Source organism: Lytechinus variegatus, chromosome 7 (genome assembly GCF_018143015.1).
Source record: "Lytechinus variegatus isolate NC3 chromosome 7, Lvar_3.0, whole genome shotgun sequence".
Lineage (NCBI taxonomy): Eukaryota > Metazoa > Echinodermata > Echinoidea > Temnopleuroida > Toxopneustidae > Lytechinus > Lytechinus variegatus.
The window spans coordinates 28,794,948-28,817,384 of record NC_054746.1 but is presented as its reverse complement, the minus strand read 5'-3'; the positions used below and the strand labels follow the sequence as shown (position 1 = coordinate 28,817,384).

Genomic DNA, 22,437 nt, shown 5'->3' with positions numbered 1-22,437 from the left:
GCGCTTATCTGTGTTGGTCATCTTCAACGTGAACATTTTTCAGCGTAGATTTCAAGATTTCACAAAGTTCGGTTTATGTAACTGTACCAGATCTAGATCCCCGATGATATACTGACAATTAAGCCTTGTTTTAATACAGACTTTCTCATGAAATCAGTGTTTACTGCAACTACTGGCATTTCTCTTCAACAAAAATTACATATACACATTCATCTGCACAGATACTGATATAAAACGTGAGTATGGCTGTGAAGATCCGAAGGCATAAAGAATAGCAAACATTTATGTTTCACCTTTTTTAGATAGAACTTCCATCTGAAAAGTTATTGTATTGTATTGAATATAATGTACAAGTGAGAGAGTATATGACATACATCTAATTCCATCTGCAGCCTGTTGCATAAAACTTTTTACCTGAGAAAACTCTGGTAAAAACTGAAAACTAAGGTTAGTCTGATTTCTGCCATTGACTTTAACACCGGGCAAAATCTCCGGTAAAAACAACCTGAGTTTTCTCAGGTAAAAAGTTTTATGCAACGGGCCCCAGGTTTGTTTTTTTACTATTAAACAAAGTTGATTTATCCCTTTAAAATATCATTGGTCTTCCATAAATTGTAAACTTTATTTCAACGAACTAAAAGTCTGAGTGTAGGACTCTCTTCTCAGAATTCTTATATTTACCCTAATGAGGAAGAAATTTTATAGACCTACTATATGTTAAATGACAAGAAGGAACTAGTAATGGCACTCATTACAATACTATGGGAACGTATATTCTCTGTAGACTAATCCAGCAACAGATTCTTCTTTCCTCAGATTTGTCTTAAAATGTTTTTTTTATTGATGATCATCCAATCTCCGGAATCGTTTTTTCTGAGATTTAAAAATCTAGGTCTTATGTGAGGGGAAAGTTTAGGTCATTTGCATACATGTTTTTTGACAGTGTTGCATTTACTTTTAATACAGAAGTAGGATCACGTAATCAATATCTAAGTTTTCTAGTAGTGTGGGTAAAACTTTTAAGTTGTTTCATTATCTATGACCCTGATAGTGTAAGTCTATGAAAAACTATGTAAGAATGTTGACAATTGGTTGAACATATCTTTAATGTTTATATTCACAGTATCACTTTGTGTTACAGGGATTAAAACACATTTCTTCTGAAATATCGCTTTTTAGAGAAATCAAACTATGTCAGCTTTTCACTTAGGAAATGGGAAACAAATTCAGTGGAAAAAAATCAAGTTATTACCCCTATTTTGTTGACTGACCAAAATACTTATGATGTTAAAGCATTTTGACAAACCCCCATTTTTGCATGATAAGATGTGTTTTGGGTCTGCCCAGGGCCCCTTAACATTATGTATAGCTTAGTTATTGATTGTAGGGCTGACTGTTAAAGCCTGTGTATAGCTTTGGTAAGGGTCAATAATGTGATTGATAATCGAATATCATCTAATATGACAGTCTTACTGAAGCGTAGAGACCGTTAGATATTTTTCCAACTGCACTTCTCTGAGAAAATTTCAAATATTCAAATCTTGGATATATAGCGCCCTCTCTCGGCGATGCTTGTTTTATATTTAAATATGGGCATTCAAGCACTTATCTTATAAATTTAGTGATTAGATATCCAAAAGTTACAGACAAAGAACATATCTTGAAAGTTTCAGCCCATTCCATGATTTGGAATAGGATTTAATTGAAAGACAAAAACACACCAATATTTTAATTTGATCGGGTGACCCGATCAAGTTAAATTTCCATGTAAAATCGCAAAATTTATCCTGTAAAACACATTTTCATTTCATATCCTCCACATCATAACTGTTATAGGGCATCCATTCATATTAGCTAGCAATGAATTGGAATAGTGATAGGTGCATTTTGGTGGATTTACCAAAACTATACACAAGCTTTAAGATTGCACAATAATCAATAAATTCAATCTTATAAATCAGTCCCATGATTAATCACTAATACGGGCCCCTGGTCTGCTTTCTGCTCTGTATTATCAGTTGTGCACATTTTATAATCTTGCACACTTCGTGAGTGGCAACCACATTTCAGTAGATATGCAAGGAAAGACTAACATTTTTTTAAGATGATTTATGGCAATTTTTTTTTTAGCTTGCCTAAATCTTGGGAGGCCAAAATCTTGGCAGTTTAAAAAAGATTGGTCTTCAAGGGTAAAAGAAATCATGATCTATCTAGACAACCAGGAATCAGTAGATGCTTTCACACCAACCCTAAATGGCTAAAAAGTGCCTGGTATTTAGCTAGTGTGAAAGCAATGGTCTTGTAATATCTATATACAGATGAAAACACCCACAAATTAATTGGTACTTTTAAAAATGAAAAAAAAAAAACGTTCACAGGGATTTTTCCAACTGGAAAGTAAAGTACAAGAAATTATGATGTGAGGCATGAAGTGGCTCTTAGCCATAAGAATTCCATTTTTGTTTTGCAGGTGTGAATGCCCCAATACATTATCAAGTATTGTTAGGCCTGATTACATGTTCACAAACTGCAAATATTTCGGTGACTGGGTGGGTCTTGAACCCAGTTGTGAATTTGCAAGACATTACTCAATTACATTCTAGTGGAAAGTCTGCAAATACTTGCAAATTATGTTGTTTGTCTGTGCTTGAGTTATGAAATTCACATACATGTAGAAGGAAGTGGACATTTAGAAACCATATTTTATCTTGGATGGTTTACAAGATAAAACATAAGATTTCCTGTACATTGTATACATGATATTTCTGTTTTTGTTGATTTTTATATTAATTTGGTTGTAGTTATGATATTTGAGGAATTTTTAGATTAATACCTGATCATAATATTCAGAGCATAGTTCCTCATTAGCAGCAAGTTGAGGAATAGTGTGTCATGGACATGGTCATTAGGTACTTTAGGTATCACACGTATGTCTTCATAAGAAATTATTGTGAGTCTTTGAAGGAGTTGTTTGTCACAATAGCTATAGAATTGAAATAATTTAGTTTAATTGTAAATAATACAAAATGAATTATGAGTGGAGTGTATGGCATTTGCTCCCTCATTTGCATACAGATCAAGATGTACACTGTTTTATGAAAATAAGGAAAACTTCAAAGAAAAAAACATTGGGTTCTGACAAAATTTTCAGGGATTATGCTTGTTTTGTTGTGCTAGTTTGATTTGATTCCAATCAAATCATTTTTTTGTAAGGGGTGAATTTGGCATTTTATTGAATAACTGTGGGACTATTCTCATTATAGGTTTAGAATGACCTTTGAACTCTTGTACTGATCATTGATCTTTTGATCATTTTTCTTTTATATAGATCAAGGCCAAAGCCTGTGGATCAAGGCCAAGGGACATCATATCAGTCGCATGTTGATCCAGAAGCTAATTACTCATACAAGTAAGTCATATTATACACAAAGTTAACCTTCTTCTCATGAACTGTTCTTTATCCACAGGTAACACAGAAATGAACTGAAGGAATTTTGGCAGGTATTGTATGTCAATGAAATATTCAAGCATATAAAATGAGCTATATTTGATCTTCACTTGGTGCCTCATATTTCTTCCGTTACATGGTGATTAGGTGACAACTATCATGTGCCTATGAACAAGTTTCAAGATCGTTGAAAACAGTTGGCCAAGGAATCAACCAGGAGACCAAAGCTTTGATAGTTAAAGATCTGCCTGAGTTTTGATAAATTTCAAGATTCTAGCCAGATCAGCCCTCCTCTGGATTAATTTTGAAATTTAATTTAAAAAAAGAACGTGTCTCCATCAGTTCAGGCTAATAAATGTACTTGAATATGGAATCTTAATTTTGGCTGCAGACCATGTGAACTTATTTCAGCGGTAAGGTTTCATGAATAGACTTTCAAAAGCAAAAATCCTGATGCATCTTCACTTGCAAACTAGATGGATGATTCCCAAAATTGTGGGTTATTTTGAATAAATCCTAAGTTGACTCAGGATTGTAAACTTGAGTGATGAAACCCATCAATTAGTCCACTAATTATATCATGATAATTGATCATTTCAAGGTTGTTGTGATCAGGATAATTGGCTGGATCAGAAAACTTAGCAGCATAATTTGAAAACTTAGCATGAGGAACTTTCGCTGGGTTATATGCTCTCAATACTGATAGGCATTTGCCCTCTACAGTCAGTTAACACAATCAGACATGCCAACCATTCCCTTTTGAGAGTATTTGTTCCTCTTTTTTGCTATGAATATGCCAATTTTTTTTTGGTATGATTTGTTACTTTTTTGAATTTCCAATCATGGAGCAGCATGCGACACTAGCGCCGTTCTGACGGTCACAGACTGGTAAAAAATCACTGTTGGGCTAGTAACTTGTTGCATTAAAAGAACAAGTAAATTCTTGCCTATGAGCACATGTTTAAAATGGTGAATTATCAAGTTTTCAAGTGAAGTCATTTCTCACGTTTTTTCACTGATCTCACTACAACAGGCTTGCGATTGTTACGTTGAAAACTCCTTTTTTTTTTCCTTCAATACTTTTTTGTTGTTGTAGAAGGATGGCAGGTCTGCGTAATGAGTGAGAATGTGAGCAGTGCACAAAAGTATGGCCTCCATACGCTAACATGGTAACCACTGCGCTAAGCGAAGTACGTTGTAAGCAGGCTCTAATTGTGCAACCTACGATTCATTTAGCCGTTTGAGTGACCTGCAATGACATGATACTGCTGTCATTCCCATCCCACATTTTCATAAAAGTGTGGCAACCTGGGCAGAATTGTAAAGCCATGCTTGACTGACACCCATTCAAACTTAAAATCTGTTTCAATGAATAGCTTCTTACCACATAGAGAAGACAAGGAAGTGAAGTATATTTTTTTGTTGAAAAGTTGTAAGTAAAGAAATATTTTTACAGGATTCAGAGATTAGGGGAATTTTGAAACCATCCCCTTTCAATTTCATAGACATTAAATGTTTGTCAGTGTAGTTTAGTGTGTTGACCTAAATTGCACCTTTGATGCATGTATTCTGATCATATAGAATTTACAGCAATTCTCATTCTGTTGCAAATTTGTTGACAAGTGATTCTTTGTTGTGATCTGTTGAATGTTTGTCTAGCACCAATAAACAGACCTTGGAAATCTGGACCATCCAATGAACATGAATACTCTTTTTCGAATGCAAGATCAAAGTCCACTCAATTTGTCTGTTAATTACTTTGCTAAGTTGGTTGCAGTTCCTCATTTCCTTTTCAATTTTACTTCTTGATGTGCTTGAGTAAAACGGGTAGTCTCCTCTCCAGTGGTGAAATCTAATGCTACATGTAAAATCAGTGTTGTCTTGGAAGCTTGAAGTTTCAGTTGGTTGGACACATGTGTTCAAGCATAGACTTGGCCGTGGAGCTCTATATTTAACTTTTGGATTATTGATTTTGGAAATTGTTCATGAATTACCAGAACTGCATTCTGTTTTTGAAGAGACGTATGCTGAAAGTTGTGTGTATTGGCAGAAGCCCTCAGAAGTGGCAAGGAGTTGGATTGAAGTGTTTTGGTGACAGTGAGCAGAGGCTGTGAACAGTTTGGAATTGGTAAAAAGGAGACAGAATCCACAATGGGGTAAATATGTACAGCCTGCAAATATGGTTATTATTTTAATAGGTAGAAACAAATGGAGACTCCTATTTATACCTTTTGCAAAACGTTGAAGAGATTGAGAAGGAGTGCTCTGATTTGCATTGTCTGTTATTTTGACTTGTCAGTTTATGTGCGTTTAGAGATGGAGCGGAGAAGATGGTACAAATGCTGTTGTATAGCATAAACCAGTATTGAAAAAATATTGAATACGGTTGTCCATAATAGTTTTGTCTTGCTTGCATAGCGGAGCTAAACTACAGTCGCTGCTTTTCCAACAGTGACGGCAGCAGCGTTGTAAACATTGAAATCTTATTAAGATCAACTTGAAATGTCATCATAACTTAGAAAGTATATGGACCTAGTTCATGAGACTTGGACACAAGGGTAATCAAGTATTACTGAACATCTTTTCTGAAATTTCAGCCTCAGGTCACATGACCAAAGTCAATGGTAATTTATGGTTAATGAACTTAGACGATGTTGGGGGAATCAACATCAAAATCTTAACTAAGGCTAAGTTTTTGAAATGTCATCATAACTTTGAAAGTATCTAGTGAACATGAAACTTAGATATAAAGAGTAATCAAGTTTCAGGTCACATGATTAAGGTCAAAGGTCGTTTAGGGTTGATGAACTTAGACCATGGGGATACTTTTTAAATTGCTATCCTAACTTGAAAGCTTCTGGATCTTGTCCATGAAATTTGGACATAAAGGTTATCAAGTATCAATGATCATACACCAGTCTTAGGTCTTTGGTGTTGACCATTTGATGTTTTTATTGGTTCAACTGGAAACATGAAGCTGGTCCTCAGATCTATACACTTTAATGAACTACATGTATCAATAATTTTGTAAATCTCACATTAAGTAATGGAGATGAGCATGATCGGTTAAGGGTTCGCATTGAGGTGAAAATTTTTTTTTTAGGTACTTCTATCAAATTTGCTTTTAAAATAATCTTTGATATCTCAGGTTTCAAAAAACTTAGTTTCATGAAGATTGATGATTCCGAAAGTACCGGAATAGTCCATTTTATTCATGGGGGTGCTGCTACCTCTCATCACGGACGGACATTTCTACTCAAATTAAATTCACTCTAGTTTTATTGTTTTTAAAGTTACTCTAATTTGGTTTGGATGTTCTTGCACTCTGAACATTACTCTATTATCAGACATAATATAGTAGAAAAAAATTATTGGGAAGTAATTTTTTTTGGTAGGTGTTAACATTTCCATTTTGAAATTTCCGTCCGTGATGGAAAAAAAGTTGAAAAGTTTTTTTATTCTTTATCAGAATAGAAATAAAAAATAAAAAGGTGTAGAGGTATCTCTCTAAACACTGTACATCATTTTATTTGAACATAGCTGAAATCCATACATTTTATCCATATCATAAACTCAATCAAAAATAATCACGGACGGACATTAATTTCATCACGGACGGACAAAGTTAATTCACTCAAATTCAATTCACTCTAGTTTTATTGTTTTCAAAGCTACTCCAATTTTTTTAATGGTCTTGCACTCTGAACATTAATCTATCATCAAACATAAATTAATAGGAAAAAAATATGGGAAGTAAACTTTCCTTGTAGATGTTAACATTTCTGTCCGTCCGTGATGAAATTAATGTCCGTCCGGGATCATTTTTATTAGGATAATGTCTATGGATTCAGCTTTTTATTCTTTATCAGAATAGAAACAGAAATAAAATTGTGTAGAAGTATTTCACTGGACACTATATCATTTTATTTGAACATAGCTAAAATCCATACATTTTATGCATACAATAAATCAAAAAATGATCACGGACGGACATTTCATCACAGACGGACAAGTGAAATACTTGTGGAAAGATTCATATATGCAAATGAGAAACTTTGCTGAGCAGATTATGAATTTAATTTTAGCTTCTAATTGCAGTGAGAAGTGGCTCTGAGAATTATTCAGAACTCAAATGGAGTAACTACCTACAACTCGTCACATTTTTTTGTGATATCTTTGGCCGTTATTGGGGCTATATTTTTGTCAGGAAAAATTGTTAAACATTATTGGAATGCAGATAGGGTTGGAAAGCTGCATGTACATGTATACGCCAAAAACGCAGGAAATAAAATAAGGCAAGAACAAGTACAAAGCTGTAGATTTCATCAATTCAAGCTTGCAGAAAGTGATGGAGAAGAAGTAGAATGCAATGCATAATCTGATATTAGCAGAAAAATCAATTTTTCCATGTACAAAATATGGATTCACAATGCTTCGAACAGAACATGACATCACAGTCTTGAGGCTTGTGAAAATTACATGAATACTGTACCTTTTTTGAAGTCCATTATGGAGCTAATTTTAAGCAAATCGCTTAATATCTGGTAAACTGTGAAAATGCATAAAGCTTGCACTGCAGTGTTTAAAAGTTTTAATAAGCTTTGGATTGATATATCAATTTCAATTTTGGATTCGGTCAGTTCCTAAATACATGAGGGCTGTTGATATTATGGGGTGTCTCCACTTTGATATGTGCAAAAGATGGATTTAAAGAGAGTCCCCCAAAAGTGTTGATCCCACAAACAAGCATAAGGATCAGCGACCTGTTGATCTTTTCGATTTAGATTTTTGACCTTAAAAAAAACCCTCTTTGCTCTTGGAAAATTAATGCCTAAAAATCATCATGATCATAAAAATACTTGTATCAATATGATCATTGATCAACTAGCTGTTGATTTGGAACCTTGTATTCTACAATTTAAAAAGACAATATTCTTTGACAAGAACTGTGTTTAGAGCAATCATATGTCTAGATTATACTGTGCGTCTAGCATAGAAAACAAGTTGCTATACATCTTAAATCAAGTTGCAGCAACTTGATTAAAGTTGTAGCAACTTGATTGTGCAACTAATAATGTTTAATAATATTAAGATATGTACAAATCATCAATACAATAGCATTTGTTTCCCCAAGAAAGTATTAAGAACTTCTTACAGGGTACTTCCAATGTATTTTGATTGTGTCCGTCCGTGATGTCCGTCTGAGATGTCCGTCCGTGATGGAAAATATTTGCAATTCTCTCAGAAGTTTGATATTGGTTAAGAATTCAATATGCTGAACATAGAAGCTAACATACCCGAGTGTTAGTTGCATTAACAATTATTGGTCCATGTTAAGCTGTTTAGATAGAAACAATAAAAATGTACAAAAATTCTAAAAACCACATTTCTATCATGTCCGTCCGTGATATGGCACATTTAGTGGATACCTATGTTTGTAGGTAACCATGGCAACAAACTTTTTTCATCATTCAGCATACTTTGTCCTACCCTTCACTACAAAACACAAAGGAACCTTGTTCATCTTATTCCTAATTTGTTACAAGCCTTCAAAACTTTCAAAATCTATCAAATGTCCGTCCGTGATGAACCGATCACGCTCAGCTAGAGAATGTAATCTGAATCGTAAATTGTAAAATGACAAAATCATTGCTCATCAGACTTGGAGATCTGAAAGCAGAGTGGGGGGGGGGGAGGGGTTGAACCGCGCATAAACTCAGCAGAGGCTGGGAAAATCTATGCGTCTTATTTGGTACTGTTCTGTCATCTTCGACCTTGGATTGAGTGAAGATGGTATCCAGATGTGGGATGCATTTAAGCCAATTATATCATTGCTGCCCCCATAGCCCCAATCCAGCAGGGTATTCCAGCTATGTTGTAATTAAATGCAATGACTGGTTAATGTCCCTATCCCTGCGCATTCCTCCTCTCCTCTCCCGCCCATCAGCATTTAGGAAGTGTTTAAATGCAATCCGTGAGGAACATTCATGATCTCATTATATCAAAATATGAGGAACCCACGGCATCTATGTATAGGGTTTGGCTTGTACATTTCTTTATGGTAGAAATAGAAATCGCATCATTGACGATGTTGTTATGTTGAAGTCATTGATAGTGTCTGCAAAGGCCTGCATTACCACTTCCCCACAGAAATTTAAGCGTGCCGCATGCTAGTAACTAGCATGGCGCTCGCTTCATAAGCGAGTGCATGCTAGCGAACAGTCCCTGCTCGCTAAAGATCGCTTAACTATTATTCTGCACGCATATTACACGCTTATTAAGCTAGCCGCATGCTAGTTACTAGCATGCCGCAAGCTTGGCGCATGCTTGCCGCAAGCTTGAAAATTTCTATGGGGGATTCATGAACTGAATTCTACCAGCACTTAAACAGCAGGGTAGAGATCATCTACATGTATGCCTATGAAAAAAAATATCATTTGATTTAATATATTCTTTTCATTTTTCTGAAAACAATACATGGTTTGGTTATTTCAGGTGTAGTAATAATAAATTCAGAATAAAGATTAATCACAATAGGCTTCATCTATGTATCCTTTTTTCTCCAAATGTTAGCGAAACTCAGCATCATCAAACAGATTTTCTTTCACACTAATCATGCTGTGAATATCATAATTTGTATTGTGAAAAATATATCTGAAGTTTATCAGGTCACAAAGTTTCGCATAGTTGAACATTTTGAGGCCAACATTTTTTTTTTCATTTTTGGACCACTGTGCCACTTCCTTTGGCAGTAGTGCATGAAGTAGTTGGTATTAAAGACTGGAGCTGGAAAGTATACCCTGATTATGCCAATGTGTATTTGCATATTGTAATGAGGCTTTGGTGGTCGAAACCTTGAACCCCATTCGGTATTGCTTCATTGCTAGCCCACAGGGTTGCAGGAGTTGTTTAAAAAGAAGCTATTTTGCTAATGTTAGACTTTTAAGATTTATTTTGATGTTTTTCACTACAGCTAACATTAAGTAGTTGTACATGTGTCAATACAGTACATTTACTTGTCTGTTCTTCATCATTTTAGCACTTTGATAACCAGCACACCATCTTATAAAAAGAATTTTTGTGCAATTGCTGTTCAGATAGCAATAAATATAAAAAATGAGATAATATACAGAATCGTCTTCTTTGTTCATTTTCGTTAACTTTTCTTATACCTGTAGACTCTATGATATATGTACATAAAGGGGGAGGGGGCAGGGAGACCTATGTCACCCTTCATCTCTTGTTAATTTGCAATTGATCTTGACATGGAAAACATGTTGAAAAAAGGGAATTTTAAATACAAACATGTTAGGTCCTGTCAATACTGGAATTGTGCTGTACATACAGAGAATCAAGCCCCTTTAGTAGAATAATAGGTGGTTTCAGACCGCCTCGAAGTTCGCCAGTTCCAGGTATTCTCTGATCGGGAAATTTACCCCGATCAGAAAATACCAGGTATTTTGGTAATGTGAAAGCAAACTACGCGTAATCTCCCCGAAAGAAAATACCTGCTAAATAGTAGGTACTTGGCGAAATTACGAGAACTTTCGTGGGGATTTTTCCAAGGTCGCAGGTATTTTGGCGATGTGAAAGCAAATTACGGGAACTTTTAGCGTGTCGTTGGGCGCGGCGGCGTGGGTGGCTGCTGGGCTAGAGATTTTGAATTTCCCGCCTTGCCTGCTTATCAGACCACACTGCGCATGCTCGTAACTTCGGGAACTTATCCCGAAGGATGTGTTTCGGGGCGGTGTGAATGCAGGAATAATTAACGGGTATTTTTTAGCCTTAAAAAGTTCTCGTAATTTAACGGGGATTCTTGTGATCGAGGCGGTTTGAAACCGCCTATTGATATGCATATTTCATCTTGAACCAGAAAGATGAATGTACATGTTGGCCTACATGACAATACAGTAGATGTTGTTCAGAGAAGGTTGCCTTTATGGCATAATTACCAGAAACGGTATAACTATATTTTTGAAGGAACACTCAAAAGTAAACAAGGTCAAGTATTCATGTTTCATGGATTGAAATACCATATTCAGTTTCGGTTGATTGAGGAAAAATATCTTGAAAATTCATCTGAGCTATTGTGGTTTGGACTATGTATACATTTTTTTTTGTACGATGTAGGCATATTTTATTTCCATATCATTTATTGCGGTTTGTTGTAAGTTTTAGATATGGTAATATTATGCTATACCAAGAGTTAAGTCTTTGTATTTATTCTGGACATATGGAAAATTAATATTGATTGCAGTTAAACAAAAGAAAAAAGGGGATACAGAAAGGAAAGAAAAAAATATATTGCTTTCATTGACAATGGTCAAGCAAGCTCATTGTGCTATAGTCCTTTGTTACGAATATTATGTAATTCTGTTATTGATATTTGAAATCATGTTTGGAAATATTTGTCACATACGATATTGGCCATACATAGAAATCAATTCATATTTCCTAACAGTGCACAATGAATCACTTGACCAGTAAAACTGGTGGTGAAGTTCACCATGTGTAGAAAGAAATGGATGATGAAAAAGGCTTGAATATCATTATGTACATATTAAAAGGAGTAATGAATAATAGTGAATGATATTTACGGGCAGTGATGCAGTGCGGTCAGGGCCTAGTCAGGGCATGTCAGTCTGTTTTGTGTCAATGAATCACATGTGTGCATGCCCTCTATCTGACAAGGCATAGATCCGACTGCTCTATAATCTAGGCATGAAAGTAATCAATGATGACTCAATGTTTATCGCAATACCAAGTCTAATTAGACTTTCTGTCAGTAGTCTACATGACCAGTCCTATTTTGGTCAAATGAAACATGTTACCATGGTGATTGGGACAAAGAGTTACAACGAATGCAATATAGGTTCATTACGTTTATTTATGTTATATTGTTTTCTCCTAAGTTACCTAAGCTGCATGAACTCGGATGCAAAAACATGAGAAAATGAAATGAGAGATTTTTTTTTTTTTGGGGGGGTTGTAAAATTGGAATCGCTACTCTGACTAGAATTGAGAATAGATAGATGTGTGTACATGTACTGTATATGTTTTAAATTTGAAAGAAAACTTCCAAAATTTTATTGATGTCATAAAAATGATATTGAATAAATATGATATATAATTAATTTTGATACACTATTGGAGTAAAAAAATGAGCCAATGTAAGGAAGAAACCTTTTGTCACTTTCATGATAGTCTTCATTTCAGAAGCATTTTAATGTCATTTCTTTGGATTGAAGTTCATGTTTAGAGACTCTGTCTTTACATTAGGGAGTTTTAGAATTGTAACATATTTAACAAAGTACAAGATCTTTAGGCATTGTGCATGCATTACCTGCATTCTAAAAATCTGTAGTCTGTACTATTCCATGGTGGAAAAATTTTCTTTGAATTTAAGAGTCTCTTTAGAAAGACTATCCATCTTAGCTTACCTTGGTGCAAGGTGGGCAAGACTTCTTTTCTCTTGAGCAATGTGACAATTGAAATCAGATGAAGATGATGAATCATTCTTGATATCTTCTCTAAATGAAGAATCGTAAGTGGGATACACCGTGCAGATTCATTGATACACACGTACATGCATATATATATTTGACATGTTTATACTATTGGTCATTTTCATTTGGACTCTGCCATTACAGAGGTACATGTATAGACCTATGTACAGTACATACGCATCTATGTGTGTACATGACTTCTTTGTAGAGGAATGACCTTAAAATGTGATTAATTTTTATGATGAATGGGGAATGTAGCAAAGTTTTCCATTGATTTTCTTTCCCTTTAATTTAGTACATATAAGCATTTTATTGCTGTGGGGAAGAGATTATCGTGAGCTTTGTTCTGTTTTTATTCTATTTCGGAAAAATATCAGAGAATCATTTCAACTTGAAGAATGTAGACCTATTTCCCACGATTCAGTGAACCTAATCATCTTGTGTTGGATATGAAATTAGGCCTACATATTTCCGGGTAGTCATGATTAATATGTAAATGATGCGTTAGTATTTTAGCTTTTTAATAATCAGATTTATTATATTTCATGTGTCACATGAACATTGATTCTCTTTTGGCCATGTACATGTATACTACACCTCTGACTTCTTCATTTCAATAATCTCATGATGGAAAGTGCCATTAATTGTGTAGACAAAGACCCATTCATACATGTATATTGTAGTGAACAGTGTCAAAAATGGCTCTTTTAAAATCACTTTCCTCACTTGCGGTTGTGTTTATATACCAGCATTAATAAAGCTGTCTGCCTTGCAATGTCTCATTCATGTTATAAAAATTGAATGGATGCTTATATAACAGGCGCTTCCTTTAGATACAGATCTGAGAAAGAAGTGAGAGGAATGGATGCCAGCAAGTTTTAGAAATGAATGAGTTCTCAACAACCATCTTTTAAGGAAGTAAACATACATTTATTCTCTGTCTTATTGTGTTAAACTTCTTAAGGTCAAAAGAACCATCTTAATCAACCCAGGTTCTCAGAATATAATCCTGATTCTTTTGCTCCAGCAAATTATCCTGATTTGAATTTTCTCAAAACTATTTGTACTGGGCTTAAGTCGCTTAATCTCAAGACTAATCATGATATAATTGGGATTTTAAAAAAATTAATGTTATTATTAATGTGCGTTACAATGAATTTAGTCAAAGTTGTTTGAAAAAATAACTTCAATGAAATGTGAATCATTTTCTACTGCATGCCTTGATGACGTGTGTAAGCTTGCTTAGCTTAAGTACTTGATAAAGTACCTGAGATCTATACGTGATGTTTTTGTTTCCAGGATGTATATATTTTTTCCTTGCTTTTTTTCATCATTTGGTATTTGGTTACAGTGCTGTAACTAAGGATAAAATTTTCATGTAGAAATGTTTGGTATAAGTAGGTCTACATGTATAAACCTTCCTGAAATGGGATCTAGATATTATGTTTGACCAAGCCTCTTATAGCACTTAGGCCTATACAGCTTGTAATGTGTAGGTAAAAACCATTCATGTTCACATTTCCTTGTAATATTTGACTTCTCAAGAAATTGATCTTCAGTTATGTGCATGAATTTGCATGGACATTTTTTCATGGCTATTTCAGAGCGACTACCATACATCATATAATGGAAATAACTTGGAACTTGAAGATATAATACTGTAATTGTGAAAATGATGCGTTTTCTGTGGATATATTTATTGTGGAATCGAGAAGTGGCAATGTGACTCTAACAAGGGTACTCTCTCTCTACATGCAGTCTTTATGTGCATCATTATGAGAACACTTGTTGCTTCTTCACAATGTCTTTTGCAAGTATCAGAAAATCCACTAGGCGCAGAAAAACTAGTCATTCTGATTGGTAAATATATTGTTTTTAGTCAGTGCATATTTTGCACTCATGTATATGTATGCATTATTAGTCCTTCAAGACTTTATAGTGCAATTTCAAAATATCCACATTTCTTCATGCAGGGACCTGTTTCATAAAACTTGTAATAATAATACATGTAACATTAAAGGGGAATGAAACCTTTGGAACAAATAGGCTTGTGTAGAAACAGAAAAATCAAAGAATAAGAATAAAGAAAGTTTGAGAAAAATCGGACAAATAGTGAGAAAGTTATGAGCATTTGAATATTGCAATCACTAATGCTATGGAGATCCTCACATTGGCAATGCGACAAGGATGTGTGATGTCACTGATGAACAACTTTCCCTTTGGTGGACTGTAAAATACCCTCAAAATGTCTCTTTTTGCTTTTTCTTATGATGAAACAAACTCTTTATCCATGATGTATTCTTAAAAAATATGTATTACATGCCCTCATGTAGACAGAACACATGATTTATGGATAGATGTGATAAAAGAGGCAATTCTAGTGAAATATATACTTAAGTAATGGGGAGAGTTGTTCACAAGTGACATCACACATCTTTGTCGCATTGCCAATTTGCTATCTCCATAGCATTAGTGATCGCAATATTCAAATGCTCATAACTTTCTCATTATTTGTCCGATTTTTCTCAAACTTTCGTTGATCTGTTTCTTTGATTTTTCTGTTTTCACACAAGCTATCTTGTTCCAATGGTTTCATTCTCCTTTAATAGAGCTCTACCAAATTCTTTCAATCTGGTTGGTTGATAGCAAATTTGTTATTGTTCTTTTGTTACTGTAAACAAATCTTTATGAAACAAGATCCTAATCTCTCAACCTTTCTGAATTTGGAGGAAAGAATATGATTTGTTTACCATTCTAAGTCAATTTGATTTTCCTATTTTTCTTGATAACTTTTACTGCAAAATCCTATGGGAAATAGTCTTTCTTTCCTATATATTTTTGAGCAAAATCATCCTTATTTTCCAGTTCAATGGGTCGGCATTGTGTATTAGTTTTATACACTTTATGTACATTTATAAGAAACATTTAAAAAATACCTACCAAAGTCAATTGAACAATCAGAATTCATTTAGTTAGATTTGTTTCATTTTTAAACCTAGTATCATTTTCTTCATTGTTCTTTTACAGCATGGGGGAGAGATCAGTGTGTAACTCACATGCAGCGGTGATGATCTATGACAATGAAGCCAAGAAATGGCAGAATGCAGGAGGTAGTCCAGGAATTTCAAGAGTTCAAATCTACTTCAACCCACAGAACGATTCCTACAGAGTTGTAGGGAGAATGGTATCAGATAATACAGTAAGTATTCCTATCACAAAGTTTGTAGGGAATGCACGTTGGGTTATTTTTTAAGCGAAATTAATCATACTAACAGGCCATTTTCCACGTTTATTCAAATTAACTTAATTTTGGTTAGACATAGTTTTTGGAATAAGACTGTTTTTTAGAACCATTCATACTCTTACCCTCGAAGATTAGCATTATATCAAACCTCTATGAGCCCTGTTACTACTTTTGAGGTATCTACATGTATGAGGTATGTGACTCCAACCCATTCAACAAGGGATGTCAAGACTACGGCCCACACCGAAGCAAGGTCCACTCGACTCCCCTGTCTATATCCAGAAAGTTGTGGATCCCAGGGTAGGAAAATGTAGACTGTTTTTCTCCATGGCCAGTCATGAAGTTGATCCCAAATTTTCTGATCATTTTCAGTGAGTCTGAAGGCACAGACTCTATTTGAGATTTTGATAAACTTTAGGATTTGTAAATGGTCTAAAAAAGTACAAACTATCTATGTCAATGTTTTGGACTTTGATGTTATAGTAGCTACACTTGATAATCCCTTCTCTCTCTCTCTCTGAGATGGGTTCAAGGCAGGGAAAATATGACACGAGGCTGGGGGCAACTTTTCCCTCAAAATGCTTGATAGAGCCTCAGATATCCCGATATGTAGCAATGTTAAAGCTTCACCAATATTGCATATTCAGGTAGTAATTTGTGAAAATCAAATATTGATTTTTTTTTTGCCTGGTTTGAGGTAGGCTTGCATTTATATATCTGAAGAAAAGTGATCCAATGTAGGTCTGAGTCCAACCCGAGACCATGTCTGCAGGTGGTCCGAGATAGGCTCACTAAAAGGTGATCCGAGGTAGGTTTGACTTGTTAAAATGTAATTTCTTTCCTACTCAAAGTAGGCCTCAATCGTACCTCAGGTACGTGTGATTTTCAAGATTTATAATTGGTCTATTTCACTTTTAATGGGACATTTCAGAGGAGGCATATCCGAGGGGAGTGCCTCTAGACTAATGTCAGACCCCGGAGGGGGCACTCAGTATGTAATGCATAGTGGGTATGTGCCGCGGAGGGGACCCCCATTTTTACACTCAAATTTCCGTTCCAAGGCATAGCATTTCTGTCTTATTGAGAAAAAGAACAAAGAAAGCCGCTCCAAGGCATAGCATTTTCTTCTTATCGAGAAGAAAATCCGCTCCAAAGCTTCGCATATTTTTCGTTACGCCATTCCGGTCGCATTGATCCACTACAATGAGCTGCAATTTTGGTGAAAAGCGGCTGTCCGATCATCACCTCTAGCTGCATCATATACCCATTCCATAGGGATGCATACGCACTCACACACTGGTGATCCGTTCCAAGGCCCCCGTTTTCACAAACATTTGCAGTTCCGAAGCCCATTCCGAGGACCCTCATTTTTACAATTAGCCCGCTCCAAGGCCCCCGTTTTTTGTCTCGCCCGCGGCACACCCCCACCACTATTTTGGTCGAGTGCCCCCCCCCGGTGTCAGACATGCCAAGTCTCACACCTTTGGCATGAGACTCCCACTTTGGGGACTATTGCTCATCCCATAAATCTCTTTCTTACACCTGTTTCACAGCCTATCATTATTACACAATCCTGATGATCTCACGCCAGGTCATGGTACCTTGCCCAAAATCTCATGCATCGCTGGTCTTTGAACTTGGATATTCTGACAAGATCATAGATGAAAAGAAAATGAAACTCGAATGAAATCATTTAGGAAATTTTCTGAATGAAGTTTGGAGTTGACATTTATGTACAGATCATTTGTGGTAGCTGTTTGTTTCACTTTCTAAGTATGTAGGGAAAAAGAAGAAAATATAATTGTGACAGTGGATTTGTTTTCAAAACAATTTCCTGATTACATTTAAGACCAGGAACCCGTAGGAGGTTGTTTTATTATTATCATTACAGCCACTTGAATTTAGGGAATACCCTACTTTTTACAGAATCAAAGAGATTTATTTTTTTATATTCATTTTGTGTCCCTAAAGACCTTAATAATTTACTCACTTTCTCTTTACCTTGCTTCCCAAAATATGCACGTATTGTTTATAAACTCACACTGGTTATTCAGGAAAAAGAAAATTTACATGTTAGCAGTTGTTTGATCTTCAGTTGTCAATTTTACAAGGATTCTTCATCAAAAATATTTTTTAATAACTACTTTCGAAACAGTTTAAAAGCTTGAAACAAGGCCATTAATAACACTTATGTGACTCGAGTCTAGGTCTTTATTCATCAAAATATTTTTTAAATAACTGTACATTCGAACAGTTCAAAAGCTTGAAACAAGACCATTTAACTTTATGTGACTCTAGTCTAGGTTTCCTTTATCAGCCTACATTTACGGAGGAATGTAATACACTTCTTTAAATTTATAAAAGAAATTCTCAAAGAGCACTTTCAAAGAAAATAGAAACATTGCCTAGAGAGGATGCTGAATGTAGAAAACCATTCCAAATTAGAATACTATTAACAGATGATTAAAAAAAAGATGCAATGGCCACTACATTTTGTATGATTATTTTTTTAATACACTAGCATAATACACATTACTGACCCCTTACCGTAGCCAGGCTTTAACGGTTTCTTTTATTATTTCTTAAACACATTATTATCCTTTCTAACACACTGTGTTGTACATTGGTATTGAGGCTGTCATCCACAATTATCATCGTTTTAATGCTTGTCGTTGTGAAAATGAAAGAGAGAGCATTGCTTTTTATCATGCTATTTAATCATTGGTTGCCAATTAACTTCAAAAGGAAACATTAACAAACCGATATCACATTGATATACTTCCTGAAGTTTAATTGTTAGGTTATTGGGTAACATCAGAGATAAGTTTTGCAGATGCAAGTGGTTTCTTTGAAATACATTTTTAATGATTAAAAATGTCCACTAAAAGTGAAAAGAAAAATGTATCTGTTAATTCCACCCGCTGAAAATGCATGTTAATTGTATGTTGAAAAAATAAATCCCCAGATTCCACATTTTTATGCATGAGCATACATATAATTAACATGAAATTAAAGATATTTAACAAGTGATGGTCATGAAGAGTATAGAGTATAAATTAAATCAGTCAATAAGGAAATAATCTTTAACGCTGATACTGTGAACTTAAACACTCAAACCAGAGCTAAAAAGCTGCATAGTACAACAATGTTAGTTTTATGCATATTAAGTGCTTGACAGCTGGGTATTTAACATAATTCAACAATAGGCTCTATTGAGTTTCTTAACTGCCTGACTTACATGACGTCACATTGTGTCAGAAGGTAGTAATTCCATAGGTTTGTGTGTAGAATTTTTTTTTCCAGATTATGAATATAAGTTTTTATTTAAATTTGCATAGGAAAATAGCACTGACAATTATTAAGTGCTCAAATGGATGGAAACCTACAGCTCTTCACTAGGTTTTTTGTGATTCCTTTGTTTGACTCTCATGGGATATAAATTGCTATGCCAGGAAAATTGTTACAATTAATCGGAATGTTATAAAGAAGTGTGATCTACATATAGACACAAGCAGGAATTGTCATTCAGTACTTCTACTTTGGACCTCTTAATGGTCTTGCCTTGTGCATTCTTGTTGCATAATTTCTGTGAATATTCATTTTTTATATTCCATAGTTGTGATAGTGCTTAAAGTTTGTTTTGATTATTTACCATATATTGTTGCTGCATTTGTAGAACATAATGCAAATTCATATATACATTTATTACTTTGATATTTCTATGGCAGGTTTCAGCTTCTTATATATAGTGACTAAGTATTTGCTCTTTAAGAACTTTTGTGTAAATATAGATTGATATACACATTTTCATGGGTCGTTTTTTATTAACCCAGTTTATTACCGAATCCTGTCTCATCCTCTGCATTAGAAAACCATGTTTTGATCTAATGGTGAAAGACTGTTTCAATGTGTCACTGACTCACTGTCTTAAAAAAAAATCAATTCATGTTTTAAGTTCATGAATTGAAACCTTTCCTCCAAAAGAAGAAGATAACACACTTTGAAGGTCATCACAAACCTGCTTACATACACTCCAAATATTAGGAGTCATTCACGTTCATTTGTCATCACATAAAAATAGCTGTTTGGCAGGGAGTATGTTTGTATTGGATGCCAGAGTATTTTCATGAAATTTTAATTTTCCGGATGAATGTATGTGAAGATCATTTTTCTTGGCTTGGAAAAAGGGTATTTTGAACTTTTGATACAATTGATACAATTTTCAAAGCACCTATGAGGGTAACTTTTGCTGGTAAATGCCTTGTGATAAATTAGTTGACCATGTATGCCCACATGGTACATACGTGTTTTAACTGAAAGCATACATATACATTCTCTCCTTTTGATAATTCCAAGTAACAATTCCCTCTCGTGAAATACACTATTAAACATTTCAGTTCACAAGTACTTCATTTTCCAAATAAACTCACACATGTATTCAAGCACTCTCACTTGGGATGAAAATATTAAATAGAATATCATAGCATGAATAGCTGATGGAGAAGAAAATATATGCATGTATGTGTTGATTGGTCTCTGGTAGGCACTTGGTGTGATGTATTCCATCCTAGGCCCCTTTCAGACTTCCAAAATTCTTTGTTCTAAAATGTTTAGCTACATGTAAGAGCTACAAGTACGGTATATTTTTTTCTGGTCTGAACTTTAAATATTGAAAAGAACATGAAGGTCTGTGGTATGTTTAATGCATTATAGGAAAGTATGTCATAAATAGCTTTCTTGTCAATACCATACCTACAGGCCTACTGTATGAAAAACTTCCATTTTTAATAGGGAGGGGTGACTTTTATATGAGCATGCACTAATTATTGGGTGGCTTATGTGTCCTAATACCTCATGCAATTTAATTTCTTTCTATGATAGTGATACTCATTTCCAACATTTTAAAACCAAACTCTAAAGCACAAGTTTGGTGTGTACTTCCTTGAGTCTGAATAGACCTTGTTCTGTATGAATCATGATGAAGATGATGATGATACCCCCATGGTATGGATAACGTATTGCTTACTGATTGCTTCTGATATCAGATTACATTGTAATCAGTACCATGTATGTGGACCAAACATTCAAGCTATTAGAATGATTGAGAGTCACAAATAAAATAGTGCTGTATCCCATCCTACACTTGATTCCCATTTGGTAAGAGAGCAGTGCTAGAATGACTTTTTATAAATTCATTCCAATTTTAGGGTGCATTTCAGTTCCGTAGTTTCACAATTGCTTATTTTTATGACAATGCCATTTATTACATACTAAATGAATCTGAATTTATAATTGTGTAATTGTAGTATCTACCTTCTTATTTATTCCTATATTGTTCCTTTCATCTTATATTTTCCTTCAGCTTTCCACTCTTCTTTATCATTTCCTGTGATATATGAAAGTAACATTGGGCAAAATGATTATCTAAAAACAAAAACTATCATTACCGTAATTACTGAAACTGCGTTACTCTATTTTTTATCCTTTTCCTCTTTTTGCAGTTTTCTCTAAAGCTGAAATATAGACCAAACTTCAGATTCTTAACTACAACTGAATGATATATGCCCCACTTCTATTCAATTATTAGGAAAGTGTCATTTAATTCATATCCTTTGTCTTGTCACTAAGGAACAGACCAGGACATAAAGATCAGAGAGTCTAAAAATGTAACATGATCTGCTTTGTTCTTTGACAGTCTGTGTAATACAGACTGCAGTCTCTTTATTAGGATTTTCTCTATGGAGCCCATTGGCATTGCATGTAGTTCTATAGTTCAAACTATGATATATATTTTTTTTAATGCTTTGATCCACCTGGGCCATGATGCCCTTTTTCGTTGTCGCAAAATTGTCTCCTTTAAAGGTAAATGCTAGTTTTGGTAACAATATCAAAATGAGTTCGTACAGAATCCAATGAAATGACCACCAAAGTTTATGTTTGTATAAATAAAATGCATGTGCCAAAGGATTCTGGAAGAAATTGTGTAATTGCTGAGAAATCAGCAAATAAGCACAAGATTCGGGTAGAGCGTCGGGCCCGACGCTCTAAGCAATAATTATTTGTTCCACGTGCGCTTATCTGTGTTGATTTGAATTGAATTGAATTGAATTGGGGATCTTCGGTGTGAACTTTTTCTGTGTAGACTTCAAGATTTCACAAAGTTCAGTTAATGTAACTGTACCAGATGTAGATCCTCAATGATATACTGACAATTAAGCCTTGTTTTACAGACTTTCTCA

The 22,437-nt window shown here is 34.7% G+C and overlaps 1 protein-coding gene across 2 annotated transcripts in view; it reads left to right on the top strand.

Annotated features, from left to right (window-relative positions):
* Positions 1 to 22,437, top strand: part of LOC121418919 (protein enabled homolog) — a 79,774-nt gene that overhangs the window by 9,261 nt on the left and 48,076 nt on the right. For both annotated transcript variants that reach the window (XM_041613126.1, XM_041613127.1), the window contains exons 2-3: positions 3,329 to 3,409; positions 15,982 to 16,153. In XM_041613126.1, coding sequence (XP_041469060.1) covers positions 3,329 to 3,409; positions 15,982 to 16,153 — 253 coding nt within the window. The remainder of the gene's footprint in view (positions 1 to 3,328; positions 3,410 to 15,981; positions 16,154 to 22,437) is intronic.